This window comes from Chenopodium quinoa, unplaced genomic scaffold (assembly GCF_001683475.1).
Source record: "Chenopodium quinoa cultivar QQ74 unplaced genomic scaffold, ASM168347v1, whole genome shotgun sequence".
NCBI lineage: Eukaryota > Viridiplantae > Streptophyta > Magnoliopsida > Caryophyllales > Amaranthaceae > Chenopodium > Chenopodium quinoa.
Genome location: NW_018745251.1, coordinates 1,018,307 through 1,032,362, shown reverse-complemented (window position 1 = coordinate 1,032,362; position 14,056 = coordinate 1,018,307). Strand labels below are relative to the sequence as shown.

The window sequence follows — 14,056 nt, the reverse complement described above, 5'->3', positions numbered from 1 at the left end:
AGGTTCCCAATTACGAAGTTGTCTCTTCCTAATTTAGAGTCATATTCAACAGGTAACATAAAAAAAAGTCATACGAGCAGGTGGCGCGCACAACTCAAAGATTTGAGCGCCCATACCGAGCGCAAGAAAATTAGTTGCGCGCGACATCCGCGCGCAACTCAATTACTTGCGCGCACCCACTGTACGAGTCAATTTTGATTTTGCAAAAAACAAGTTTATTTGTTAAAACGATATCTTTATTTAAGAATTGTTGGGGGCAATGTTATCTGTTCGAATATATCTTGCGTCAATTTCTTTTTTCTTTTTCTTTTCCTTCTTCCCCCTCTAAGAAAGCGTATTGGTTTACTTATCCTTTCGTACTTCTTTAGGGCCGGTTACCAATCTTGGGAAAGAAGAATCCCGGATGCTCGCCTTCTACGTTTACCCCCTAAAGATCCAACCCTTTCAAACCATTCTCGTTCGACAACTAGTCCTAGTCCTAGTCCTAGTCCAATAATGATGTCTACCATTCAATAACTTTAAGATGAGATTCTTCGTTTGAGAGAAGAAAAGGCTCAAGAAGCCGAGGAAAAGAGAATTAAGAAAATTGAAAAGGCTAGTAAGAAAAATGATGAAGCTTTATGGAACAATTATCCATCAAAGAAAAGTCGTTAGAGAAGCTAGTTCTTCTTTCTACAATGGGGAACAAGTAATTTGACGTAGAAAAGTTTGCTCCTCCCACAGGAATTGCTTTACCGGAAAAGTTCGTAGCTACGGACTTACCAATATTCAAGGTGACCAATAATCCACAAAATCACTTAATGTATTTTACTGTCACCATGGCACTAAAGGGGGTTGATCCTAAGCTTTACGCTTTGACTTTCCCCTTGTCTCTAGACCCAACCTCAAGAGAATGGTACTATGGGCTAGACCCAAAATTCAAAGCAACATGGGAAGATGTAGTTTCGGCTTTTCATTACCCAATATGAGAGTAAGTTAGAGTTCAAGTCCACTCTACGTGAACTCGAAATGCTTAAACAAGGCGACGATGAAGGTTTCCTTGCTTTCTATGGTAGATGGTGAGAAAATGCTGCCCACCTTGCCCAAAGGCCGCCCAAACTTGAGCTAGTACAAAAGTTTATTGACAACTGTCATGAAAAGTACAACAAGCATATGCGTTACCTTGATTTAGACACTTTCCAAAAGGTCTATTTTGTGGCAACTAGGATTGAAGATGATCTTGCTAAAGAAAAAGCAAATAAGCCTCATCATCATCAACCTAAAAATAACTACAAGAAGGGGAATGATGGCTCATCATCCTTTATTGATGTATTTGCGACCTCTACGCAATACCAGAACACAAATAAATATAATGATCCTAGGAAAAGATGGACAAAAGAAAGAAAATTTACTCCATTTCCTGTAAGCTATAAAGAATTGTTAGAAAAATTAAATTAAAGAGGCTTACTTGCACCAACAGGACCAACACCACCTACTCCACCAGAAAGAAGGTTTCCTAATTAGGATAGATCATTTAACTCGTTCTGGACGAATTTACCAGGCACCACCACCAAATGGATCTTCGACCACGCAAAATCAAGGTCAAGTACAAAATAAAATATCACCTCCTCTTGAGGTGGAAGATCCATTGGTCAAACAACTTCGCCAATCCAAGGCGAATGTTAGAATTTGGGAACTCCGAAGTAATTCTAAAGAACATAGGAATTCCCTTATGAACGCTCTAACGGCTTTGTCTGTAAGCACGGACACAACCCCTCAAGATCTTGTTAGCTTGCTTACTAGCGAGAAATCTATGACAACTCGAGAAGGTCAGTTTGTGGAACTGTTAAGCTACCAATTACCACAGGCCCTAAACAAAAGATGGTTGAATTCCATGTTATGGACATAAAACCTACATTCAACCATTAACTTGGACGTCCTTGGATACATGAGCTTGGTGCAATAACATCCTCACTTCATCAAATGATTAGGCTGAACTATAAAGTGCTTCCTATGACTATATATGCTTCTCCACTAAAAATAGTAATAAACGATCAATCACTCCTAGAAATAAACCATGGCAATGATGAAGAGGACATGTGGCGATTCACTAATGAGTGGCATTAATGCCACGATTAAGGTTCATTTTAATGGTCATTTTCCCACATTTGTGGCTTGTTTGCATCTTTTTCTTTGCACTTAGTTCCCTTTCCCTTTACAAATCTTCTTTCCTAGATTTCGCTCCTTTTTCCTACTCTTTACTTTAATTTCCATGCTTATGCTTTGTAGGAACCATCGGGGTTTTTAAGAGGAGGAAGCTAAGCTCAAGGGAAGCTGAAGGTAGCAAGATTCAGAAGAGGTTTGGCCGAACCTCTTGAAGGTATGGCCGAACCTGCTCAGTGGTTCGGCCGAACGTCAAGGCAGAGTCAAAAAGAAATTTAAAAATTTTGTAGGAGTGGTCGAACCTCAAAAGTTCGACCAGACCAAGATCAGGGAGGTTCGATTAAACCTACCAATGGTTCGGCCGAACCTACCCTGTAGTCCGGCCGAACCTACCTAGTGTTCGATCAGACCACTCCTCTATTTTAGCTGGATCTTTACGGACTATATAAGTCCCATTTTTAGAATGTTTTGATGTAATTAGATTAACTTATTTTAATTTTCTGCACTTTTAGCTTAATCTAGAGAGAGAAACACAATTAGTCTTCATTTGGTAGAGAGAGAAAGTGTGGATTTCTTCATTGATGAACTTGGATTTTGAAGAAGAAGATTGTTTATTCTTTTGTAGATCTTCAACTTCAATTAATGAGCAATCTCTTACTCTTTCTCTTTACTTTTGCATTTAATTTTGCTTGTTTACTTTGATTTTCCTTCTTTGCTTATTAATCATGTTGATGCTTATTGATTTGATGATTAATATTGATCTGAACATGATTTGTGAGTAGTCTCTAAGCTAAGGGTGTGGGGATGGTGTAGTTGCTAATTGTTCATGCTTATAATATTGGGATTAAGTTAATTGTGATTAAAATCTTTGCATGCTTGATATTCTTTGATCTTCTTGCAAGTGCACAATGTTAGTTGATTAAAGGTGAATCTTTGCTAACAAGAAACGGAAGTTGACTTAGTTAGGATTCATTACTATCGAATGTTCTTTGATTACACCTCCCAATATATGGTTCTAGTGTGGAAACATAGAGTCTATGTTAGGATAAACCGATTAACCCCGGAAGGCGGTTAGAATGAACCTTTTATCGATATTCATGCATGTTTAGTTCACTATTGATTTGCTTTTATGTTATTGCATGATCAAGCGGCATCTACATCTACCCATCTCCCTTGGTGTTTAGTTATATGGATTTTAACTCGTTTTATCTTTAGTTTAATCTCTTAGTCATTCCTATCCTTTGTCCCGAGATAGCTTAAAGTCTAGTGATGAATGCGGTGTTTATGTGCTTTTCCCTGTTGTTCGGCCCTTCTTCTTACCATATACTTGTATTAGGATAAGTCGAGTGTTAAAAATTGTATTTGATTTAGGTGTAGTTGTCTAACGACGCAATTATTCCTTTATCAAATTTGCGCCGTTGTCGGGGAGACGGCTTCCATTGCTATTTCATTGCTTGTTTGAGACTATCTCATCTTTTATTTGTTAGTGTTTGCTACTTTTGTTACTTGTTAGTGCTTACGTTCTTCTTATCTTTATTGTATGAACAGAGGACGAATCCGCTCAAGATCTTTGATTCCCATCCATCCAGAGCTAGAGAGGTCTTTGTCCCTACTTCGAAGAGAAGAAATAGCAAGGAGTAGAAGATACTCCACCCTCGTCACCCTCAAGTGAAGAATTAGATAGCCCTAACTCATCATCGAGTCCGAAAATCAACCCTTTCTCAACCTATAAGTTCGAGAGTGAAGAAGGTCCTAAAATGGGAGAGAATACGCCTTTGAGTCGTTTTGGGGCTCCCGAAGCCTTTAGAGCACAAAGTGGATCCTTACTCTTACTACTCAAGCCAACAATTTCGAGATCAAGCCTAATTTGATTGCTTTGACTGAGAGGAAACAATTCTCGGGTTGAAAGTTTGAGAGTCCCCATGAGCACTTAAAAGAGTTTGAGAAATATTGTGACACGGTAAAGGTCAATGGAGTGACTCAAGAATATATTTGCCTCAAGATGTTTCCATTTTCACTAATTGGGAGAGGTATAAAATGCTAGAGAAGGAGGTGCCCCCTAATTCTCTAACAACATGGGACCGAGTGACTACGACTTTCTTGAGGAGGTTTTATAACCATAGGAAGATCGCCGAGGCTCGGTCTTTGATTCAAGGTTTTCGCCAAAAGGGTGGTGAGTCTCTAAATGCGGCATGCGAACGATACAAAGACCTTCAACGTCAATGCCCACACCATGGGATACCCAAGTATTAACTCATTCACACATTCTATGGAGGTCTCGCACCTCAAGGAAGAACAAGCCTAGACGTCGCGGCCGGCGGTCCAATCATGAACAATGGAGAGCATGAAGTGGAGTGTATTATAGAGGAGGCCGCAAAGCACTATGATGATTGGTATGAAGGAGAAAGGGATGCTACTTCTAGTAAGGGTGTTTATGCATTGGAGCAAGCCAACGCAATCAACAACCTCTCTACCCACATCTCTAAAATGACCAAGCATATGGATGAATTGATGAAAGAAAGGTCCAACCCTCATGGTAATACCTCCCCTTCAACCAAGGGAGGCAATGGTATGGATACTTCCTCCTCCTCTTCATACAATACAATGCCCCAAGGATGCATGTTTTGTTCTAATTGTGAAACCTACGATCATGATACCTCCCAATGTGCATATGCTTGTGAAGTTCAACCCCTTTCCCATGAACATGATGATAATATAGAAAATGTCAATGCTATGAATTTTGCTCCTAGAATGGGAAATGTAGGGAACTTGAGGCCAAACTCCAATCAAGTGGGGAATTGGAATCAAGGTGGAAACCGTGGTTGGAACCAAAGTGGAGGTGGTTATGATAACCAATACCATGGTGGGGGAGGCCCTTCCGATTTCAATGGAAGAGGCTACTCTAACCAAAGGGGGTATGGTAATCAAAACTAACAACCTAATTCCCGATACCATGACCATCAAAATAAAAATTTTGGTGTACAAGATTATATGGGAAATAATAAAAAAAGCTATGTTCCTAACAAAGGCACCGGAGGCAATAGAGGTCAATATGTTTCTAACTATGCCAAAACTGATAGGCCTCTGGGTTTCCATCAACCCCAACTTCCTCCACCTCAACAACCTCTTCAACTTAAAGCCCCTCCAAATGATCCCGTGATGGCTAAATTAAATGCTCTATTGAAAATGCGTGAGGAGGATCAAAAGAAACATGAAGAGGCCCAAAAACGCACCAATGCTCACATGAAAATGCTTGAGACCCAAATTGCTCAACTTGCATCTAATTCATCCCCCTCTTCTTCTTCTTCTTCTTCTTCTTACATTCCAAGTCAAGGAGTCAACCCAAAACCTTTGTATGGTGTGACAACTAGGAGTGGGAAGGTAGTAGGGAGTGACCCTTTAGTTCAGGATGAACCCCAAGAAGAGGTGGAGTTAGAGAATGAGGGTGAAAAAACGAATGAGCCATTGAGTGTTGAAAAGGAAAAAATTGTTGAGGTGCCAAAGGAAAACGAAGCCACCCCCTTGCCCCTATATCGCCAACCTAGAGAAGAGAAGCTACCATTTCCACAACGATTTTTGAGAGCTAAACTTGATGCCCAATTTGTGAAGTTTTTGGAAGTCATTAAGAATTTGCATATTTTCATCCCTTTTGTTGATGCTATGAAGCAAATGCCCCACTATTCCAAATTTTTGAAAGATCTTTTGAGTGGGAGAAGGGAGTGTGAGACGGTTTGTTTGACCGCCAATTGTAGTGCAATTCTTTCCAACAAACTTCCTACCAAATTGAAAGATCCGGGTAACTTTTCCATCCCTTGTTCTATCAATGGCACTGAATTTGATAAAGCCTTGTGTGATTTAGGAGCAAGTGTGAGTCTCATACCCTATTCCGTCTACCAAAAGCTTAGTGTAGGAACCCTCTCCCCCACTAACATTACTCTCCAACTAGCGGGTCGTTCCGTTAAGTTCCCCATGGGCAAGGTTGAGGAAAATCCCCTTAGAGTAGGAAAGTTCACATTCCCCGTGGATTTCTATGTGCTAGAGATGGATGAGGATGAAACGATTCCAATAATTTTGGGTAGATCATTTCTAGCTAATTCTAGAGCTATCATTGATGTGAAGGAGGGTAAGATATCCTTGAAAATTGACAATGATTCCATTGAGTTTGATTTGAATAATGTCATGCAACAACCCTCCTCAAGTGGTGAATGCTATAGGGTAGATGTTCTTGATACCGTTCTTAATGAATTTTCTCGCTCCCACTTGCATGCTACTAATGATCCTCTCCAAAGTGTGTTGTTGAATGAATCAAAGATAGGTACTCACAAAGAAGACATATAATTCTATGAGGATTAACTTGAGGAAAGTAAGAAAGAGTGCAAGGATGCGAGCATGGAAGAAGAGGCTCCTTACATTCATGACCTCTTTCAAGTTGAAGAAAGAGAAGATAGCCCCAATGGTAAGGGAGCACCAAGCGTAGACTTGAAACCTCTACCTTTGGGCTTGAGGTATGCATTTCTTGTGCTCGATGAGTCTTTCCCCGTGATTGTCAATTCTAACCTAATGGAGGAGCAAACGTCCCTCTTGATCAATGTTTTCAGAAAACACAAGAAAGCTTTGGGTTAAACCATTGATGATATCAAATGTATAAGTCCATCTTTATGTATCCACAAAATTAATCTAGAGGGAGATGCCAAACCCGTTAGACAAAGGTAAAGAATGCTTAACCCTTCCATGCAAGAGGTTGTGCGGAAGGAAGTGGCTAAGCTTCTTGATGCGGGAATTATTTATTCAATTGCTCAAAGTGATTGGGTATCTCCCGTGCAAGTTGTGCCTAAGAGAGGGGACATGACGGTAGTGAAAAATGATCATGATCAACTAGTGCCCACTAGACTTGTTACTGGTTGGCGCATGTGTATTGACTATCGCCAACTTAACACAAGTACATGCAAAGATCATTTTCCTTTACCGTTCATTGATCAAATGTTGTAAAGGCTTATAAATTATTCCTTCTATTGTTTCCTTGATGGTTACTCGAGATTTTTCCATATCCCGATTGACCCCAAGGATCAAGAGAAGACGACTTTGACATGCCCCTACGGTACTTATGCGTATCGTAGGATGCCTTTCGGGCTTTGTAATGCCCCCGCAACATTCCAACGTTGCATGATGTCCATTTTTAGTGATATTATTGAGGATAAGATAGAAGTCTTTATGGATGACTTCTCCGTTGGAGGAGCCACCTTTGAAGATTGTCTATCTAATTTATCTTGTTGCTTAGAAAGGTGTGAGAGGGCTAACCTCGTGTTGAATTGGGAAAAGTGCCACTTTATGGTGAAAAGTGGGATTGTTCTTGGGAACAACAATTCACCTAGACTTTGTTAGGACTTATATATGAATGTCATAGGGTTTATTGCCCATGCCTTGGTTTAAATGTGTCCATTTATGCCTTGAATTGTATTGTTGTCATCCTTTATATCTATTTCACAACTCAAGGCAACTACTTTCACGCATACACTTTTACCGTGGCTAGCTTCTTATGTCATCTCTTATCAAATTGTCCTATAATAACTCTTGGTAATTTTGTAGAATCATGGTTTTCGGCAAGAGCAAGTCAAAGAGGAAGAGAGTGGGTGAATCTTCATTAACGAGTTTCCTGCCTCCTCTCGGCATAAATGATCATAGCATAATTGCTCCGAATAAGCACTTTTTGGAATTCTACAAAGCCTTCATCAATCGTCTCAACCGTTCAACAAGGTTCTTTTGTCCTACAACGTTGCAAAATCTCGGTATCTTGGATGAGGTAGTCCGGTTAGCACATAATTTTGGATGGGGTGAATTCGTCTACCTTCACGCTCACACCTATGAGCGAGTGACTTCGGAATTCCTTGCCTCTCTCCGCAAGGAAGTCATAGAGCCGAAGTCTAACAATGAAGAACCTCAACTTGTGATACACTTTCGCATGTTCAATGAGGATCACTCCCTTACCGAGAGTGATCTAAACGAGATCGTCCATTGGCATGCAACAGGGCTAGATCATCCTTGCGAGATGACTTCCACTCATTGCATCCCCTACAACGAGCAAGAATGGTGGAGGAGCATATCCACCAGGGATATAGTTTCCGAACTAACAAATCTAAGGTCAACAACATCATCCACATAGTCATGAGATACTTTGCTCGGCTTCTCCAATATGTCGTGTTCTTCAAAGAAAACCTCGGCTCAATGGTTAAGGATGAGGTAGCTTGTCTATTTTTGGCCGACAACCCTCAGCGCCTCAAGTTCCAATGCTCCTCCACCTTCATCCAAAGGCTTTTGAATACTCGGGACAACCGTCTTGGTGACGACATTTTTATGGACGGCGTGATCACTATCATTGCCCTTTCCTTGAAAGATGGAACTTACAAGGAGAAAATAGAAACGCTCCCCTTTGTGCATCAAACCCGAGAGGAAGTCACCAACGAGTTTCCTCCCTATTCTCTCTCCCTTTGTGATCTCCGTCACAACCGCTTCATCAACTACTCCACAAGCAAGCGCAAATTCATCCGCTTAGTGGACAAAGAGGTTGAATGGTGTGTCCTTCCGGACCCATCCCTCACTACGGTGGACCACTCCTCTCCTCTCAAATAAAAGATCCCCCGGCAGCACATCCCCGATGAATTAAGAAGAATAAGAGCCCGGGGTGTAGTTTCTCATCCTCCACCGGTCCACCGCCAGGAGAAAACTGTTCCCCCCCTTAGCGGGGGAGGTGAGGCATCTTCCTCTTCCTCCTTTCCTCGTTTTGATATGAATGCCCTCCATAGTACCCTCGAGGATATCCGTCGGGATAACCAAGCTTCCATTGAACAATGGGGGTACTGGGGGAGGATGAATTATGATAACCATGTACAAGCGGGCATCCAAGGGCCCTATGTTAACTACCCCTACAACCCTCCTCAAGAGGGCCCGGTTCCACATTGGGACCCCTATGACCCCAACAGCCCTACCCCTAATGTCTACCCCTATTGGCAAGGTCACATCGACCCTTCTCATCGCATTGGCACCCCACCTTATGATCCTTATCGCTTGGGTAGTTGTGATATGACTTCTGATCCGTTTCGCACATCCACCCCAAACCCTTTTGATGGTGGTTGGGGTGACCAGGGGTGGCCCTATGAGCATTTTAACCAACCCATCCACCCATCTATGGACACTCCCGGGTTTGATTTTGAGAACCCCCCTCGACCTAGAGGGCAAGAAGAAAGGACCCCATGATGAGGGTTCCCTTCATCCCCCCCGGAACTTCTAACTTTTAACTTTTGCTCGGGACGTGCAAAAGACTAGTGTGGGGGAGGATGTTCCTTTTTGGTTGGTTCAAGTGTACATAGGAGGGTAGTGTGGTAGGTTAGTGGCTTGTACATAAGGACTATTGAGGATTGTGGCCTTGTTGTACTTGATGATGTTCTGATGATGATGTTGTGATGTGATGATGATGATGATGTGATGGTGATGATGGTGATGTTTTGATGATGTTTTTATGATGATTTTTGCTGATTTTTTATGATTCTTGAGCTTTGTGTAGGCGAAGATGCTCCCAAGGAAAAATCAAAAATTCCCGACAATCCAAATTTTGTAGATAGCTTTTTATTTATTTTGCTTTCTATTTATAACTTTAGTCTTTTTCTTTGGTTTCTAATTTTTTCTTGTTTTGTCATAGTTTCTTTTGTTTTGGCTCACCTTTTTTGAAGCTTGAAAGCGGAGACGAAGGAAGTGAAGGAGCAACACAGGCTCCTTTTGTGAGATTGTATGAATTATCTTGTCTTCCATTTCAAGCGGCATTTGGTGAGACCTTTCCGCTCTTTTATTTTCTCTTTCTTTTAGTGTTTAGTCTAGGTTTAGCTTAGGAAGAAGTTGAATGGTTCGAGGATGTTTGCTTTTGGTTCTATGTAATCTGGGATTATATGCCTTGTGTGAGAACCTTTTTTATTTCTTCCTCTTTATTTTGTTTTGTTTTTCCCTTTTTTGTGTTACAAACATGACTATAACAAGTAAAAATGATTTTTGATGTGGAATCTGCTCATTCATTTGGTTGTGTATGCCTTTTATAATGTTGTATCTTTGAATGCTTACCTTCCTAATTGATGAGGGTTTGTACTGTGTGAGAATGCTCAGGGTTGAGTTAGACACATTGTAAGCTAAGGTAGCCAGGTATAGAACTTTTGAGGACATTTGAACCCCTAGTTCACGGGAAAGTGGTATGATGGAGTTGCTCTCTATAGTGGATAGGATTCCCTCTAGTTAGTATTTTCTTAGTTCTTATCCCATGTGAGCTTTATTTGTTCTAGCCTTCATCATTCTTGTGAGCGGAATTTTGGATCCTTAACTATGCATGTCTTAATCTTTATGTTGGTATTTAGCTCCCGAGATCGTGACCAAACAATTCTAGAGGAGGAAGAGGGCATTTCTTCTCATTTTTCTTTGTTTTCTTTATGTTTTGTTACAAATTTGGTTTTTATTTTTGCATCCACCTACTTGCTAACCAATTTGAGCCTTATTTCCTTTTCTTAACTTAGCCATATTAAAAAATCGGCCTATGTTCTACCGACCCTTGTAGTTAGTGAAGCATTGGCTTATAAGGTTCGAGTTTGAGAGTGTTGATTTTGAGCAAGAAAGTTGTGTAAACGGTTCAAATAAGGTTATGAAAATTGGTTAAGAATATGCAAAAGGTTTGTGAAGAAGGTTGCTACACATGAAAACCAAGTGAAGTTGGAAAAAAAAAGGTGATAAAAAAAAGACGAAAGAAATGAATAGGGATGAAGTAATGTTATGAGGTTTGTATTAAAGGTTGTAATTTTAGATTATGTTCAATTCTTAGGTTGTTCTTAAGAGATGGCCACTCTTTTGCTTCACTTAGGGTTTGCCACCAAAATTTTCAAATTGATTCCCAACCTTAACCCCTAGCCATGACATTACAACCCTATTTAAGACCCTTGAACTTAGAGGAGTGCGGTCAAAGACCGGTGGAGGGAGATGGATTTCAACCCTATGGAGAGAGTATGCATAGATAAGATGTCGGGATGACCTTATGATTCCACATAAAAATATCTTTTTCCGGTTCTCTCGAGGGATCATGAGGATCTAGCTAGGGGATGACTTTAAACTAGTGGAGAGAATGTGGACCGTCTTGGTTGGGCTAGAGCGGAGAGTGAAGTCATGAGTTCTCTATGCTTAGCTTAGGTTTGTCTCTTTCAACCCCGAGCATCTTATAATGTGTTTTCCCTCATTGAATTGAGAAAGGTGAGTATTCTTTGGTGCATGTCTTTTCGTTCGAGTTTAAATGGAGCATTTTTTACATAAGTGCTTAATTGGTTTTCCTTAACCGTTGTCATGTTATGTTTGTTGTGACTTTCTCTTTGTTTTGGAATTCCTTGCTCGAGGACTAGCAAGAGGCAAGTGTGGGAGAATTTGATGAGTGGAATTTATGCCACGATTAAGGTTCATTTTGATGGTCATTTTCCCATATTTGCAGCTTGTTTGCATCCTTTTCTTTGCACTAAGTTCCCTTTCCCTTTATGCAACTTCTTTCCTAGATTTTGCCTCTTTTTCCTACTCTTTACTTTAATTTCCATTCTTATTCTTTGTAGGAACCATCGGGGTTTTTAAGAGGAGGAAGCGAAACTCAAGGGAAGCTAAAGGAAGCAAGATTCAGAAGAGGTTCGGCCGAACCTCCTGAAGGTGTGGCCGAACCAGAGTGTGGCTGAACCTGCTCATAGTTCGTCCGAACGTCGAGGCAGAGGCAAGAAGCAATTTGGCAATTTTTTAGGAGTGGTCGAACCTCAGAAGTTTGACCAGACCAGGATCAGGGAGGTTCGACCGAACCTACCCATGGTTCGACCGAACCAACCCAGTAGTCCGGCCGAACCTACCCAGTGTTCGGTCGGACCACTCCTCTATTTCAGCTGGCTCTGTACGGACTATATAAGTCCCATTTTTAGAACGTTTTGATGTAATTAGATTAACTTAGTTTTAATTATCGCACTTTTAGCTTAATCTAGAGAGAGAAATACTATTAGTCTTCATTTGGTAAAGAGAGAATGTGGATTTCTTCATTGATGAACTTGGATTTTGAAGAAGAAGCTTGTTTAATATTTTGTAGATCTTCAACTTCAATTAATGAGCAATCTCTTACTCTTTCTCTTTACTTTTGCATTTAATTTTGCTTGTTTACTTTGATTTTCCTTCTTTGCTTATTAATCATGTTGATGCTTATTAATTTGATGATTGATATTGTTCTCAACATGATTTGTGAGTATTCTCTTAGCTAAGGGTGTGGGGATGGTGTAGTTGATAATTGTTCATGCTTATAATATTGGGATTAAGTTAATTGTGATTAAAATTTTTCCATGCTTGATATTCTTTGATCTTCTTCAAGTGCACATTGTTAGTTGATGAAAGGTGAATCTTTGCTAACAAGAAACGGATGTTGACTTAGTTAGGATTCATTACTATTGATTGTTCTTTGATTACACCTACCAATATATTGTTCTAGTGTGGAATCATAGAGACTATGTTAGGAGAAACCGATTAACCCCGGAAGGCGGTTAGATTGAACCCTATATCGATATTCATGCATGTTTAGTTCACTATTGATTTGCTTTTATGTTATTTCATGATCAAGCGGCATCTACATCTACCCATCTCTCTTGGTGTTTAGTTACATTTATTTTAACTCGTTTTAACTTTAGTTTAATCTCTTAGTCATTCCTATCCTTTGTCCCGAGATAGCTTAATGTCTAGTGATGAATGCGGTGTTTATGTGCTTCTCCATGTGGTTCGACCCCTCTTCTTACCATATTCTTGTATTAGGATAAGTCGAGTATTAAAAATTGTATTTGATTTAGGTGTAGTTGTCTAACGACACAATTATTCTTTTATCATTCGCCGCGGAGCCAATCTGCACAATTGAAATGGAAGAAGATTTGGAAGAACCTTTCATGCTTGATCTATGTTCCACCCAGATAGAAAACAACATCTTATTTAAGAGTAGTTACTTTTCTGGGATGCCTTTGGGAATAGGAATGAAGAAATCTTTCTTACTTCCTATCCCAAAGAAAAGCTTCTCCTTTTGATTGGGATACAAACCAACTAAAGAAGAATTGAAGTCTCATGCGAAAATAAAGGCACGTAGAGATGACGACAACAAGAGGATAGTCACTTTACTCCCATCCTATCAACAAACCCTTAATGGACAATTCATTAGGGAGGGAGAAGACTACCCATGCTATGACTTTCCAGAACCATTGGTTTTGGAAGGAATCAAGAAGTCTGGATTCGAAATATTTCACGATTTTTACTTCTTGGATGACGATTTTAGTATCGTTAAATTAAAGTACCCAACTCTAGGGTGGTATGATTGGAAAGCATTCAACTTGCTATTAGGACTAGAGCAAAATCATATCGCTACAATGACCAATCAAAATGCCATCCAGGATGAAGCTTTTGACCTAACTTCATTGATCACCCCTTCTAATGAAACCTTGGAGCCTGGATGGAGGAAATCTTTCAAATGGACCAATCACAAAGGTGATGGCTGGAAATCGTCACAGGCGAAGGGAAGATGTTTGAAGAATCGGATAAACGAATCTATTGAATCTAAGGAAGCTGAAAATTTAGGCCTTTTGGCCATTATTGAGTCTTTATTTTCTAGTTCTAAGGATGAAGATCCCAAAAAGGATTCTTCTCTGACTGTACTTTCTTTTTATTCTAATAATATGAGCTCTATTTCCGAGTATATGCCTTCTTTTGAATCTTTTGAATGCTATAATAATCAATCTAATGAAGATGATAACATAAATAAGTTGGTTGAACTAATGAATGAACGAGAACAAAAGAACCCTATCATAGAAGAAACTGAAACAATCAATATAGGAACTAATGA

General features: G+C 40.0%; 1 protein-coding gene across 1 annotated transcript; it reads left to right on the top strand.

Moving 5' to 3' along the window:
* Positions 1-5,133: 5,133 nt before the first annotated feature.
* Positions 5,134-6,480, top strand: LOC110711321. Its single transcript, XM_021889700.1, has one exon. It carries the CDS (start codon positions 5,134-5,136, stop codon positions 6,478-6,480), a length of 1,347 nt encoding a protein of 448 aa, XP_021745392.1.
* The last annotated feature ends 7,576 nt before the right edge of the window (positions 6,481-14,056 follow it).

Coding starts and splice junctions, on each gene's coding strand:
- LOC110711321 (XM_021889700.1), top strand. CDS start 5,134: ATGGGAAATAATAAAAAAAGCTATGTTCCTAACAAAGGCACCGGAGGC.